Source organism: Lepidothrix coronata, unplaced genomic scaffold (genome assembly GCF_001604755.1).
Source record: "Lepidothrix coronata isolate B3197 unplaced genomic scaffold, Lepidothrix_coronata-1.0 Scaffold191, whole genome shotgun sequence".
Classification (NCBI taxonomy): Eukaryota; Metazoa; Chordata; class Aves; order Passeriformes; family Pipridae; genus Lepidothrix; species Lepidothrix coronata.
In genome coordinates, this window is record NW_016690371.1 from 554,240 (window position 1) to 570,339 (window position 16,100).

Below are 16,100 nucleotides of genomic sequence, written 5' to 3' on the forward strand. Positions count from 1 at the left end.
TTGGGATGCAACTTTTCTGCCTGTGAATTTAACATTCCAGTTTTACAACAGCCTATTTTTTGTACTGCCTCTGGCACCTAATTATATATCAGGTCTGAATGAGTGAAGCCATTCTGATACAAGATACTCAATACCAACACAAGCATAAAGTTACCCAAAGAAAACAAACTGCACACATGACAACTCTGAACTCATCTTCATTCTCTCTCTCCTCTACTTTCAGTCTGGAAGACCTGGGATAGACCTCAGGTATTATTCTAATAGTAAAATTAAATAACATTTGTGTGCTTGCATGATGAGACCTCACTCTTTGGCTTTATTTTTTTGTGCTTGAGAAGATTAAAAAAAAAAAAAAAAGGCAGGTAGATTCTCGGTACATTTTTCTTCTGAAATACTGTTTGACAAAGTCTGAGCACAGTATCCATTTCCTACCTTGGCATTTATTCAACTGAATGAAGGAAAAATGTTACCCAAGTATTACTACAATGTACTAGTACATGATGATCACTGTATGATACTCAGAAGCTAAAAACATAGGTTCCTTGTCCTCTAAATTTGATTTTTATTTCTTTCAAAACCAAAAATATTTTCAGCAAGGCACATGCATGTGTAATTCTGCAGCTCCTAAGTTACTGTATTCCCCATTACATCCATCAAATCATTGCCTCAGTGGGGTTTGCAAGATTTGCTTCCATCTACTACAGTAGACAATACAATTTGCTTTTTTAAAAAAGCACGTATGATGCTGGTATGCTGCAAAACATCAGTTGCACAGCCAAATATCTTTGCACATAAACAACAATTAGTATAAAAATTTGAATCTCTTTGCACAGAAATAAGAATTCTGTGAGACCATGGGCAGAACATTTATTGTACATTCTGCAGGAGGAATAGCCAAGCCTAACTCCTCCTTTGGGGGGAGAGAAGGAACCTACTTCTCAAAAGCACAGGCTGTGTTTTGTTTTCAAAATGCCAAGTACATTTACAATCAAGATTAGAAATCCTATATGCAATACATTCGTAATTTTGGAGGACTGATGTACTTCACAGTCCTTTTATGGAAACAGTAACTAAAAAAATCCTAGCCACAAAAAAAATGCAAAAAAAGATAACTGAACAGTATAAAACATAATTGTTTAAACAAAGTCAACTCCCTGACTTTGTTACAAATATCAGTTAAGCCAAATTCATTTTAGGAGGCTGAAAACACAGCATGGCCACGTAAATTTATTCCAAATTTACCTGGTCTTAAAATATTGCAGAAAAAGGCCCTTGAGATGTAAAAAGAGGACTGTTTTGATGAAACAGTCTTCATAACACATTTTGTCTTACTGTGGCAACTGAAATTTTTTTCAACAGCACCTGTGCCCATCCATTAGAACTGTCAAATATATGCCTAATTATACACACACACACACACAGAGCACCCACAGAATTAAAAAAGATGAGAATCTGGGTGGTAGAAGTCTACAGTTACTGAGAAGACCATGAAATGCCTCTACTGTGCTGGAATGTGAGGCATGCACTGCTCCACCATGGCAAAATTAAAAAGAAATTAAAAAGACATTCGTCTACAACGCTAAGGGTAATGCTGTAGACTACCAGACTGAAATTATAAGAAAACAGTGGTTAGGAAGGACAAGATCAGTGGATGGATTACAGTGATTAGAACAGTTATAAACAAGACACGATGGTACTGTGATTCTCTGAAATACCATTGAAGGAATCAGCAGGAGCAGTAGAGGTCACAGGGTCTGGAGGAAGGGTGTTGGCAGCTAAACCTAGAACAGGGGGTGGGGTATTTTCTGATTCACCTACACAGCAGAGAAATCAGAGCAAAAAGAGGTGAAAGAAATTACTGAATAAGTTGGGGGAGCTGGAATTAAGCACAAACTGCACCACAAAGAAAAACTGGTTTCTTTCTCAAAATATAAAAGACTTCTTTTATTATTACATATATTTAATTTCTGGGGTTTTTAATGGCATACCATTAAAACTATGATGTGAAACAGAGTTTGCCTTTTTAAAATTAAGTATATTTACACACTGTTTAAAAGAGTAACTGTCATATTTCATCATCACCCAAACACGGACATTTTCCCCTATAACATCAGTTTATTCAAATCTGACAAATTTAAATAAATTGTATGATAAAAAAGAAAACATGCATCTTTTTGAAATATAAAAGCAGCACATGACTGATTATGTAATAAAAACAACTTGCTCTGAAGCCAAAGCAAAAACAGCAGTAACATAATGTATATGGGGGGAAAAAAACTATTTTAAACTGCACATGCTGCATAGTCATCTAGAAATTCCCAGCAGGTTTTTAAAAGTACCAAACAAAAACAGATCATCATTTTGCAAGGCTTAGACAGCACTCAGTCCTTGGGTGAATATTGAATTTGCTAACTGTATGTGTGGGAAGACAATGTGGAGGAAGATAATAAGGGAGACTGTGGATCAATTTTAATTTTAGCATTTAGCATCCTCCAAACAGATTCTGGTTACTCCATTAAAATGATCTGCATTCCTAAAGTTAGGAAGAACCTTTCTCCTCAGAAGGCATTAGAGAGAGGAAGCCTGGCAAGCAATTACAAAGTAGTTATTCACGCCCCAAGGCAGAAGCCCCTACAGTACCACCCTAACTATAAAACCATCATACTTACTATCTCCACAATCTCACGCATTTTGCACTTCCAGATCTGCAATGCAGGCAGCCTGTTTCACTTACCATCTCTCCCTCCTGAGCCTGCAGCCAGTGCTCCTCCCCACGACCATCGCTTCTGCTTCTGTTCCAGCTGCTGGCTGCGTTCAAGGGACCGACGCATCATGGCTTCTAAACGTTCCTGGTTGTATTGGTACAAAACCAGAAACCAAACCTCAGTCAGTTCTTTGGGGGCTTTTTTCCCCCCCGCCTTCTGAGACCATGCTAAAAATACACAGTCCCCCTGTTGCTCCACACAAGATGATTACAGGCACTTGTTCTCAATAAAAGAAAAAGAAGTGAAAAAAGAAGGTATCAGCATTCTACCTACCTCCAGATATGTGTGTCCTTTGTCTGCAAGCCACTGAGGTCACTACAGAGGCCTAAGTAAATAACACAGGTTGCATCACTGCCTAGCATCTGCTCCTGCTGGTGAGGCTGCTGCTGTGCTCTGGACTTAATTTGTATAAGAATAATGCTCGACAAGCATTAACTCCTTCTTGTCTATGCAGACATCAGGATTTTTTCCCATCTCTTTCTGAGCACATTAAAATTGCTGCAATGCCAGTGGCTCCACCTAGTCACTCAGATAAATGATCACTTCAAACCCAAAGTAGGTTACTTTGCAGGATGCTCTATTTATATATTTATTTTTACAAAAACTCCCTCCTTGCTTCCGCTATGTTCCTTACAGTCTACACAGTTAAAAGCTTCTGATTTTTTTCCCTCTGTGTATTTTTTTAGTGCATGCCTAGATCATGCTGTTCCAAGATTCACTTTTTTTCCCCTCACTCTATCCCTATGTTCTTCTCCATGGCTTGCTGAGGTAGGATTTTCAGACATGAGAGAATAAATATATTTCTTTCCCTCCCCAAATCCTGTTCTACCTTTAACTTACAGCAAAGTCTGGTCACCTTATGCCCTCTCCATCACCACCTGACTTACTGAAAGACCTCCACTGAGTTTCATTCCCACCTCCTCCCTCCGCCAGTTTCTCAGTGATTTATTGTTGTGGCAATGATCTCTGCACCTTTTCTTTTCCTCCTTTCAAGCAGATATAATGTGGTTCTTCCCCACCCACCGTTCCATCATCTAACAGCCTCTTTTCTTCCTCCTCCCAGTACCTCATTCGCATCTGGCAACCTCCTCACCCTCACAGCCCAACCCCTACCGTGAAAGATAAGTCTACTCTTGCTGCCTCCAACTTTTGCCCCAATGGATTTTAGACCTTTGATCCTATTAGTATTTTTGGTGCTATTACTTATTACCTTTGCTATGTCCTTCTGCTCTAGTGTAAAATTCCTACTCTCATCCACTTCAAACTGGATCCTGCAGGCTTCTGTGATTACATCATACCCCTTCCAATTTTTATCAACCCCCTGATCTGTCTCCAGTATCTTTTGGCAGCTCAGATCAACTGCACGGAAAACCTCTCATACATCTCTTAGACAGATTACTTTCTCTAACTGATTCATGCCTTTGGACTGGCTTTCCTACTGCCCTGCTCTGAGATATTTTACCACAAAATTTCAGTCTTTGTTCAAGCATGTATCCTTCAGTCTCTGCACTGATGTTGAGCCTGTAGTCTCTGATGAAACACCTTCAGCACATCAGACCCTAACATCAGGCACCTCCAGAAACCTCCATGCCAGAACTTTTATACATGCACCTGTAACCTTTGTGTTACCTTCCTGGGGTTCTGTCTACAGCCTTCTACAATGCCAGATGTCCTCCCATCATCTTCTGGTTATCTGCAATATACTTTTGTCTCTTCCACATCCTTGAAGAATCTCTTCTACTACAACTTGCAGTAACTTATTTCTGACCTCATTTTTTCCACCTCATCCACCCCTACTAACAGTTATCCATCAATATCAACAGCAAGCCACTACCTTTAATCTTTAAGCTCTTTTCCCTTAATCTCATTAAAAATCACTTGTGCTATAAAGAATTCCAATATATTACCCTCCATACAAAGAGTGAGAAAAAAAATTTTTGCATACTCTTTCCATCATTCTCAGCTCTCTTGTCCCTGTTACCTTTTGGCCAGGTGCCCCACCCTGCTGTTACAATTTCTTCTGCTGTCTCCGGAAGACGATTTTTCAGGCATGTGTTTTGAGCTCACAGTCTGTCAGGTAACATCATTCAAAGACCACTGAAAGCAGGCAGCTGCTTCCCCGCCCTCCCTCCCCCCTTCTGTCTCCTCAGTGCCATCAGTGTCCAGGCAGGCATGAAAATGCAAGCTCTGCCTCCTTCCTTCCCCTTCTTCTCCCTGTAGAGCAAATGCATGAAGCATCAGGAGGCAGCACAAAGCTCAAGTGCAGCTTCTTCTGCAACAGCACAGAAGATCCCACAGTTCTGAGTACCCTATTCACTTCTTGTCCCTACTTGGGGTGTAAAAAGGAAAAAAATCTTTCAGTCTCTGGAATCCGAAGCCACTCCCCTCTGATTTAGTTCGCTACAGTCTTTCTTTCTTCTCTTACTACTTGATGATGCAGTTTTCACATTAAAAACCTGTGTGTGCTGCCTTCGCATTTCAAGTTAATGCTTTTTACTTTTAATTTCCCACCTCTCTAATTTAATTCTGTTTGAGTCCTTTTTCTGTCCTTACTCTTTCCAAACCTCACTTATTTCATCAGCAGTTCTTCTCTGCAGTCTGCTTCTTTTCACTACTTTCTTCTACTATGCATCTTGCTCTAACCTACCCTTCTACCCACACTACCTTACACCAAGGAAAATCACCCTACCATTTATTTCTCACTGAAACATATTCTTATACAGAACCTTTATTTCTTCCCGTTTCTAATTAATATTGTTAGACATTAATCAAAAAAGATAAGATGAAAGGAGTCAAGTTTCAATTATCTGGCTGATTTATGTTTGTTTGCTGTTTTGTTTAGGGTTTTTTAATGACGTTTGGAGCAAGAACCAGCAATATTCTATAGTTGGCAAACCACCTAATACACTTATACCACCTACTGTGCAAGTGTTTTAAGAATAAAATGCATGGTGAAATAGATTAAATTAATTAAATGACTCCTCATACCTAATTGAAAGTCCATGCTACCTACAATCTGAGGCTGAAATCAACTACGCGATGTGGAAAGGATCACTGAATTTCATTTGCAAAGAGCCTTTCATTAAAGCACTATAGAACATCATTATTAAACCTCATGCAGATATAGCTTAGATAAAGAACAATATGAAGGCCATTTTTCACAAAGAAAGGATGGTTATTAAAAAAACACTTTAAGTTGGCACAAAACTAAAAAGCCAAGGAGAACAATAAGACACAAGGAAGCATAGCACAAACACCTCATACATTAATAATTTGTTCTGTGACGAAAATTAAACCACAAGACAAAGCATTCCTTCACCAGCAAATGTGGAAAACCCTTCCAGTCTATGTTATAGATGAAATACCTTCTTAAAAAGATATTAAACTACCCATGTGATCCTCATTTGGAAACTCTAACAGCTACAGATAGAGGAAACAATGTCTGCAGTGAAGATATAGTGAGTTCCCACAAAAAAACTATAATGCACAAGAATTGCATGTAGGTTAAATTAAGAATTAATAAAACCATAAGAGAGCCATCTACTGCTAGTATCTAAAAATACATGTTACTTTCCAAAATTCAGTTATTCATCCAGGTTTTCCTCAGCCTGAGCAACAGAAAAAACATTTGTACTGTCTGAATTAAAAACAAACAAACAAAAAACCCACAAACAAAACCCAGTTGTGAGAAAACAAGTAATTTGACTGTTTCCTCTTCTCTGTGCAAAATATAACACAGATGTGACAACAAGGAAAAAATTAATTTTAAAAGTATTATGACTTAAAATAATTTGTGCAAACAATTCTAAACCGATTTTCTTACACCTACAATATAAATATCTAAAAGAGCCCAAAAGCACCTCTTTCCTCTTCTCTTTACATATGTAAGTAGCTCACTGTTTCCTGATCTTATCAGCTGGCTTCATCTTTTGAGTGGCTCTTCCATATAGCAACAAAAGAGCTGTGTTATTTTCTATTTAAATAGTGCATTAAAAGCAATACAGTATTCTTAAATTTTACTACCATTCTGAATAAAATTAACTTCTACCCTCAACCAATTACAGTTATGGGTGTGTGTCAGGGTGTGTGCATCAAACAAATAGGACAGAGGAAGGCTCTGCGTTAAGGTACAAAGGGAGCTGCCACAGCAGGGAACGGCAGGGGGAGGGCAGGGGATGGTCAGTAATGAGGACTAAATATTTCTCCTCATGTCCACCACAGAGCAGGGTGAAAGACTGCTTGCAATCTCAAACAGTTTACAGCAGAATTTTTATATTTCTCATGCAACAGAATCCCACTCAGGATACGAATTGCCAAAATCTGTTCGGAAAGCAATTATTATTTCATATATTATAATTTTAAAAGTAATTAAATTTGAATTGTATATAATACAGTAAGTAATTAAAGCTATAATATCTTGAGAGTTGCCACTCTCTTGTGTCTAAGTGCATACTTTTTACAAATGTAACAAATAGTGCATGTGCACTAAAACAGTCTCTCCAATGATGCAGGATATTCTTTTCCATTTAGCAGTTGTTATATCAATATTTCCAGTCAAGTGCTGGCTTAGATTTGATGCTGTCTACAGGGTCATCTAAACATTAGTTTACTGGTAGGCTCAGTACTAATTTTATCAGTTTCCTTTTTAATAAAATCTGATGGCTTTATTAAAAACAAATCTTTGACTAGATGGATGTTATTGCCCTTATTCACACAAGCATCCTTGACATGGCCTGTACAAGTGATGTTCATACTGTCTTATGGAATCCAAGATCAGCAGAACAACACTGCTCCTATGAAGACTTCCAAGAACCCATGTACAGCTAGACACCTATTTGCAAGGTATTTTCCAAGTCACATGGAAGTTCAAGACAGAGAAAAGGAAAAAATTATTTTAACTGAAAAAGGACTAGCTTTACTTTTATCCTGTCCCAGTTAAAAGTAACTCTTTAATCACTTCTGTTGAACAACATGTTTCTTTCCTCAAGGCTCAGGGACTGCTTTTACTAAAGGAGGTGGGCAACTTTAAGAGTAATACACAGGGAAGGACAGTGCTACTGAAGAGCTCTGCAGATAAGAAAGGTGCAGTCAGTGTCAACGGGGCAAGCACATATTTTCATATATATTTATTCAGGTCCTGTCTGAAGAATCGGAGACACTTTCACTGTGCTCTGCAACAAGCTCCAGCTGCCCCAGAGGTGAACTCTAAGAGAACACCTCCATTCCTACCAATACAGACATAAAACCACCATATCTTATCTGGCATTGTAGAGCGGAAAAAGTAAGCAAAATAAATGGAATTTTAGCCACCTCCTCTTTAAGAAGTCCTTAGCATGCAAAACAGCCAAGCAGAGGATGCTCTGACATAGGAGTCAACAAGTCCCCACCAGTTTTCTCTCTCTCAAAGTCTTCCAGATGCAACAACAATATTTTGTAGAGAGATATTTATATAACCTGTTCCTATCACAAATATGCACTACCTTCTGCTGCGTTAAAAAGCAAGGAAAAATAACTTTGGGAAAATATAAAGGACAACCAATAAGGCAGAGAGCAAGGAAGAAAATCTCTCTGCTTGTCATTTCAGACACCTGATGAGCAGGTAAAATGGGTGCTCCAGTCCCCAGCCAGTGTAAACTAGAGTTAAAATGAAGAACACTGAGGACATATTGCATTACATTGGCTCACTGGCCAGGGCGCCCCCCACTCCACACTCCCAGGTGTGGGAAATACAGCTTCAAAGCTCTTCCAGTAAAGATGATCTTTAAATGGCCACAATGACTCACAAGCCGAGCAACTTGCAATGCCCAGGGAGCTGCAAGTTCATCATCATCCTTACTCAGACCCTCACTGTTACTATGCACATGGGGTTTGAAGGATTCATCAGAAGTAGAGGGGGAATTTGGCAGATCCTTTAGTAGAATTCAAGTGGAATTTGAGAAATGAGGGAAAGAAACCACAAAGGGAAGCCAGAAGGTGATGTCTCATATTCCCAGTTTCCTTCTTCTCTCACTCTTCCCTGTTCTACAGATTATTCCCCTGTGTACCCTCTCCTCCTTCAGAGGCTCCTGGATTTTTCCTCTCACCAGGTTTAATCCATCCCCAAACAAGCAAGCATCCTCTCCTGTCCTACTGCCCCTCTCATCTTCCTCAGCGTGGGGGAAGAGGGAGGGAGGAAAGAAAAGGTAAAGAAGCCAGATCTGGGCCTGTCTTAACTCCCAAAGAAAGGCTTTGGACAGTCTAAGCAAAAAGGACCATCCCAGTGAGAGAAGTGGTACTTGTATTATGACCAAACACTTGGAAGCAGCCTTTCTCTCACTATCAGAGAAGTCTCCCATCACACGTAGTGTCCTGGGGAGCTGTAACAGGCTTGCTGATGCTTGGGACAAACATCACTCCATGCTCAGCCTCTTATGTCCATCACTAGGGAAGTGCAGGAGGCCACTGCAGGAGATGGAGTCCCCACTGAACAGACCCCTTGGCTCTGACCTGCCACAGCCTTTCCTATGCCCAACAACCCTGCTCTCATTTCTCCAGCAAAGGCAAACCGTGCAGGCAGGGAAAGCAGGCAGTTGCTCATCTCCCCACCTCCCTCTGCTGCAAATTTTGAGGACAGGGGTTTGGAAGTTATTGCACTTGCCCCTTTCCCTCACAGCCCTCAGAGGGAATCAATTTTGCTTAGCTGCAAAAGGTTACTACAGCAAGAAATGCTGGGGAAGGAGCACATCAGGTCAACGATGTTACCACAGAAGAGAGACCTCCTACCCCCCTTTGTTTTTGATTTTTGCCATTTTTCTTAAAAGAATTTGAAAAAAACCACATGACAAAATATTTTAAAATTAATTCTCAGCCATTACACAGAAGTCACAATCAGTATGTTAAAGCTGAAAGAGAAATGACAGGATATAATCTTCTCTTCAAGTTAATGTGAAAAATCTAACAAAAAAATTCAATGAACAGCAGTATATTATTCTGATTCCATGCAGAAGTGTTTTAACTGTTTTGCAAAGTTATTGTGACCAAAAGATGGTGGGGGCAGAAAAAAGGAGGAACTGCAGATTTCTAGAGCTTTATTTATCTAGGAACTAGGGAAATATCTTCTACTGGACTTTTTTTTTTTTTTCAAACCACTGCCCCCTTTTCCAAAAATCATTAATTCTTTATCAGTTGCAGTAGCAGTGCTAGTGTTTTCATTATAAAGTCATGCAGAAATATGCAAACACACTGCATTCAGAGATCTGTACCAGAAACTGGACTCACTAGAGCAAAAAAAGAACCTTAAACAATCTCAGCAGGGAGTGTAGAAGAGAGGAAGGGTAGGAAGATGCTTAAAATATATGTGATTAATTCTGTTCTGTGCTAGAATTTTAAACCAGTCTAGATTCTTTTCTGCTTTAAGTAAGAATTTCTGAGTTTCTGTCACCAAGGAAAAATGAAACAACACATTTTCATAAACATTATTTCTGTTTCATGACAATAAACAGAACAGTAGGAAAAATCTTTCCCTTTTTGGAAACACTCATCTTTAAAAACTACCTTCTGGAAAGCTGGTGTTTTATCATTTGACAATCAGAGTCCCAGATATGTTAGCAATAGTAGATAACTACTCTGTGAGATCAGACAGAAATCAAGTTAAAAAAACACTTTGGAAAGTCTTTCTGATGTACAAGCAGTAGTGACTCCTAATAGCTGTGGTGATGTGGTTTGCAGTTCCCGAAGTAATACCCACATGTCTCCAGTCCTGCCCCCCCAAATCATTTAATGAATGTCAATATTCAGCTATGGTTAATGTTACCACACAGAACTGCTCTGCTGCACATCTCCCAGTGGACCTCACCTCCTCCTCTTTAAGCTTTTGTCTCCGTTTTTCTTCAACAGCTGCTCTCTTCTGCTCCTCCCTCTGCCTCTGTTCCTCCAGTCTTCTCCACCTCTCCTCCATTTGCTTTTCATACTGAAGTTTTGCTCTTCTCTCTTTCTCCAGTATCTGCTGTTCCCTGGCAGCTTATGCAGAGAAAAAGGTGCATTTCACTTTACAAAATCTTCTTCTGCTTTAAAATTATTTGATAGCATGACACAATAGTGTAAAAGAACAAATAGTGTAAAAGTACACAGGGTCTTAGTACACTAAGATTAAAAACATAGTGAACAGAAGTGCTGAAACAACTAGTAAAGCTAAGTGATTTGCTCAATAAACAAGTAAGGAAGCCCTTGTACACAAGGTGACAGTTTGTGCCCCTTACCTATGTAAAAACAGTGTGCAGAACAGTTTAAAAACACTTTTTTGTTTATGCTTCAAATCTCTCTGTAGCTTAAAGCCAAATTATTTTTTCAGACATAACAAATGTTCCCAGTAAGCTTTGAAGTGAATCAGTTACGTATGTTGAAGCAAAAGCCCTTGGAATTTCTTTATAACTGCTTCTCGTTATGGAGCTGCCTTCAAAATAAATACATGAAAACAACATATGCTAAGTTTTCTATGAAGTTTTGAAAATACACCATTCAGCTCATAATTTGGTACTCCATCTTTACCCACTTCTGCCTTTCACATGAAAAAAAAATAACTTCTGTTATCAAGGGTTTGCCCAGTTGTTTATTCCAACTGGAGGAATAACCTTCTTGCAAGATCACCTTGATACAGAAATTCAGACTGCAACATTACATACAGGACTGTTGCTTCAGGTTTATGGAGGAGAACAAGTAGCAGAAGTTGATGTGGCAAATCATGAGGAAAAATTCACTTTTCTCATGCAAGTGTATTCCATAAGAAGGCAGGAAAGAGGAGTTCAGTAAGCATGCCTACATACACACAAGCCTGTAATGTCACATACCAACACACACACAGCCGATATCAAAGAAGGAATATTCTCACAGTTGCCAGGCTAAGAACTTGAAAGTTAGGGAAAGTCAGAATTAATGCTGTTTATAGAAGAGCTAGTCTTTCATCATGCTCACCTATTCAGCCTCACACTGCTCCTTCAGTTCCTGTTTCCTTGTACAGAACATTTTCACCCTTCTAATTCTATCGCAATATCTCCCCATCATTCCTAGGCTCTTGCCCAGCCACCTCAATTCCCTCCTCTGAGCCTTTTTCCCTCAGCTCCTGCCCTCAGGCTCTTTAACTGCAACTGTGACCTTTGGTCCCTTTTGGCCCCACTACATCCTCAAGCCCTTGGGTGAAAGCCAGAGTCTTTCCAACACCCAGATCCTTTCCCAACAGTTGTATTTCTTCCCCTTGAACACAGAATCCTCCTAAAATCCTTCTTCAAACTCAGCTTGCTTAGCAGAACACCTTCTAGCTTATTCTTGTTAGAAATATAGTTGATGTTGTCTTCTTTTTTGCCTTATGAAAATCCACTATTCCTCCCCACCCAGGACAGGGCAGTACGGGGGGGAGGGTGGTCAGTGCTGCAGGTGAGCCTGGACTGAATGTGTGAAGAGCCAGACTTGTCAACAGAAAAAGAGTTACCTCAGAGACAGTGGAAGACAAGTGACCACGCGTTAATTATTCACAACTGCTAGCCATGTCATGTAGAGTAGGAGAAATAAAGCATGCTGGAGTTCATAAAAACCAAAAATAAAGCACCCAGAGACTGTACCTTCTGCGTAAGTAGGTGAAATTGGGGACTGATTCTGGACAGAGAAGCAAACCATTCCGTCATCATGAACATACATACAATTCTTGTCCCTTGATTTAGGGAAACCACTGATTAATGAGTTTTGGCTTTGCTGAAAAGGTTATTCGATGTTGCTGCAAAGTATCTACTGACTGTTTAAAGGTCTGACCTCCTGGGGAACACGCTGCTTTTTTCCAAACTTCTAAAAGAAATTTGCCACAGTCAAACCGTGACCAAAATCCAGAGCTCTCCATTACAGAAATGGTCTTAACCCTAAAAAAACTGTGTTCCCAGAAGGCACATATGATGTCTGGGAAAAAACTGCAGTCAACACCTTCCAAATTCCCTGGGCCAACCACTCCCAAATTCTCCAGGTTTCAGTTTCCCTCTCATCTCTTCCGCTTTTTTAATCCAAGTCCTTTCCAATCTACTCATCATGTCACTTTCTCAGGAACCGGCAAGAAAGGGATAATCAAGAGGACAGAAGACATAGCCTAGGCTGGGCATACCTGGAAGAGAAGTAACCTACAGCTCAGGCTGGTTCACGCCCCAGATAGACAGAACCTCGGGGGAGATGAAGTACTGAACAGCAGCAGATTTTCACCAAACTACCAAAAGGAATCTTGCTGACCAAGCCCATGGTACTAAAAAACGTCAAGTCACTGGTCTCAAGCCTCAGGTTTTGTCAAGAAATGGTCAGCAGTTTGTTTATTTAAAGCAAGAAAAACAGTATTTTCCTATGATTCTTTTCACAGGTGTCCATATTGTTTTAGTTGACATTTCCTCAAAATATATGCCCAGTTTACATTTACAAAAATCATAAAACACTGACAATTCCTTCTGGTAGGTACTGTCAGGTAACGTCTAGGAACAGTGCTCCTAGCCTTTCTTGTCATTACAATAAGGAAAAGTGAAGTTAATTGTTCAATATTTTTTTAATTTTTATATATATATACATATAGACTATAGAAAGTCCAAATCAATGTCTCAGAGTTAATTTTATTCATGCATATATATATATATATATATATTAACTGGGTATACACACACCCCCTCATATATATTTTTTATTTTACACACACACACATATATTTTACAATTCCCTCAACATTTCCCTGGTTCTATTAATAGATTAAAAATACCTTATTATTTAAAAAAATTCTCTGAAACCAATGCTTATGCTGTTCAGGAACTGAATAATATTTTTTCTCGTTCTCTTGAAAGATTAATCATTTAAAAACTTATGGAAAAGTATCTGCTTTAACAACTCTATGATATCTTTCAGTATGACTAAAACTTAACAGGCTAAAATTGAGGCTGCTTTACCAACGTATTTACTACATATTACCCTGAATATTATCCAAAGCTTATTTGATATCTTTACAAATCAGAATACTAACAGTCAGTATCTTGAACATAAACCTATATTCAAAAGCACATAAATCAAAGAAGAATGTCAGCTTGTAACTATAGAATATTAAACACTTGAATGGAAAATCCAGAAAGACAGATTTTTTTTTATTTAATTCAAAAGAAGCGATAAAGACTAGGAACAGACTGAACCACAATGTTTTAAATTCACAACAGAAAAAATGTTTGTTAGTTAATCCTATTAACACATATACATAAATAATACATACACCTCCTGCCAACTTACCAAGGTATTTCTCCCTTTCTTCTCTTCTTTCCTTTGCCAGTCTTTGTCTTTCATCAGTTTTTAAAAATCCATCAATGGCTAAAGACAGAGAGAAGAAAAAAAAAAGTCTTAAAAAGGTGTTAGTAAAACTAAAGAAGCATCCAAAAGAAATAAAAAAAATGCACCAAAAATAAATAATTACTACTGCATTTAATAACTCCAATAACAAAAATAATTTTGCACTTGTGTGCATGCGGGTTAACAAGCTGGGATTTGGATACATCCTGAGCAGAGTCTCCTACCTACTGCTGATCTCCAAGCACAGTTCCTCAGTGTAAATGCCTGACTCCTCTTCTCAGAGCAAACAAGCATGCTGTTAGTGCTTGTTTCAAAATGTAAAACTTTCTTGGGAAAAACCATAAGGATGCAATTAATATTTATTTATCTTTGTTAATAAGCTCGTTTTAAATTTTTTGGCTAGAAAGAAAAAAGGTAGGTCAAAAAAGCAGAAGGCAGCCATGGGAAGTCCCAGCCTTCATCTTTATGGCTTACCACAGCCCCACAGTCTCCTTGCTCAGTAGCACCAGCTCATTTCAACAACCAGCAATTACCCCTGGATGAGGCTATGCAGGCAGCAGCCCTCCTGCCCTCTTTTCCAGGTAAGAAGCACTTTGTTTCCTCCTCGAGTTGGTATATAAAAGTAGGTTACTTTGGGAGGAGGTTGCCTAAGGATGTTACGTGCCTGGATCCAGACACCCCAGTCCTTACACAGCATGAGCAACTGAAAAGCCCAGTTTAAGGAGGCAGGAAGGCAGAATGTGACAAGGTGCCTCTGGGTCACCTGCCTGCACACCCTGGAACAGGCAGCCAGACAGACCTTAGATGGACCTTCTGTGACACCACAGGTAAGGCCACCAACTAGTGCCTTGACAGACCATCTAAAGGATGGTATCCTTTTAAAACAGCTGATGGAGCCTCCAGTGCCCTCCTTTCTCTCTTTGTTTTCATGATCTCCTGGGGTCTGAGCAGTGCAAACAGGCATGGTGTCCCACAGCACGTTTACATCCTTTGCAATCATTATCTGGGCTCCCTACTGAGTTACCGAATTATAATTAAGACCCCTTCCCCTTTGCTCTGAGAACTGCGGTTACTAATTTTATCATATAAATATGAGTGGAAAAGTTACATAGACTGTACCTCCAAGTCACTTCCTGAAAAGTCACACTTGCAAGCTCCTTTCCAAAGGCATCCTGTCTGTGAGAGCAAGGATTCTGCATAGGAAGTCCCTTTCCATAAAATGCACTGTTCTGCAAGAAGGCTGAAAGCCAGCCTTGGTGGTCCCTAGTGACTGGTTAGACACACAGGTCTCAGCTGTCCCCCATTACAGTAACAGCTTGCTTTTTCCCCAACAGCATCTCTAACCCTCCCCAGCACACACAGACAGCGACTACTTGACAGCAGCCAGGCCCCTGGAAAATTGTGATTACAGCTCCCAGCTGGTTAATTACAACTAAATTTGTGGGTCAAATACATATTTATTACTGAAGACTTGTCTTACTTCCATAGTTGTCCGCTTGTTTATTCCCTTGGCTGCCATTTATTGTCACATTTGACAAGGAAGGAGAGAAGAGGTGGTGGCTCAGTAAAACAACCACGGCAAAGGTTTGTAACTACTTTGAAGGGGCCTGGCAAAAAGTAGCTAAGAAGGTGAATCCTGTTGTCAGCCTAGCTACATTACAGCTTCAATAGAAAGGTTTTCAGAGTTCTGAAAGTCAAACCATCATGAAATCTACAACTCAGGCTAGAAGAAGCAGAGGGAAGTGAAATCAAGACTGGACCAAGAGCCCAACGACAGAAGACTGGGCTTGGGAACCAGCAGAGGCTGGAGAAAGGGAAAGGAACAAGCAGAGGCACAAGTTAAGGTCTTCTGTGGCAAAGGATGTAAGTCAGATGGAAAGTATGGAATCCAGGATGGAGATAAGCTGGAGGGATAGGAGAGGAACAGCAAGACAGTTCATGTTCATGGACTGTGTTCACAAAATCCTGCACTGATTCCCATCACTCTCCTGCTTACAGCAACTCTCTCTG

General features: G+C 39.6%; 1 protein-coding gene across 7 annotated transcripts in view; it reads right to left on the reverse strand.

Moving 5' to 3' along the window:
* MAP7D2 (MAP7 domain containing 2) overlaps nucleotides 1–14,412 on the reverse strand; it is a 37,360-nt gene extending 22,948 nt beyond the window's left edge. For 3 of the 7 annotated variants that reach the window (XM_017831448.1, XM_017831446.1, XM_017831445.1), the window contains exons 1-5: nucleotides 14,315–14,412; nucleotides 14,034–14,111; nucleotides 10,600–10,763; nucleotides 2,735–2,849; nucleotides 1,716–1,814 (exon numbers count right to left, since the gene is read on the reverse strand). In XM_017831448.1, coding sequence (XP_017686937.1) covers nucleotides 1,716–1,814; nucleotides 2,735–2,849; nucleotides 10,600–10,763; nucleotides 14,034–14,111; nucleotides 14,315–14,384 — 526 coding nt within the window. In that variant the 5' untranslated portion in view covers nucleotides 14,385–14,412. Of the gene's footprint in view, nucleotides 1–1,715; nucleotides 1,815–2,734; nucleotides 2,850–3,038; nucleotides 3,845–10,599; nucleotides 10,764–14,033; nucleotides 14,112–14,314 lie in introns of those variants that run through there. The other 4 variants (XM_017831451.1, XM_017831449.1, XM_017831447.1 and 1 more) reach the window with 2 other exon arrangements.
* Nucleotides 14,413–16,100: the final 1,688 nt, after the last annotated feature.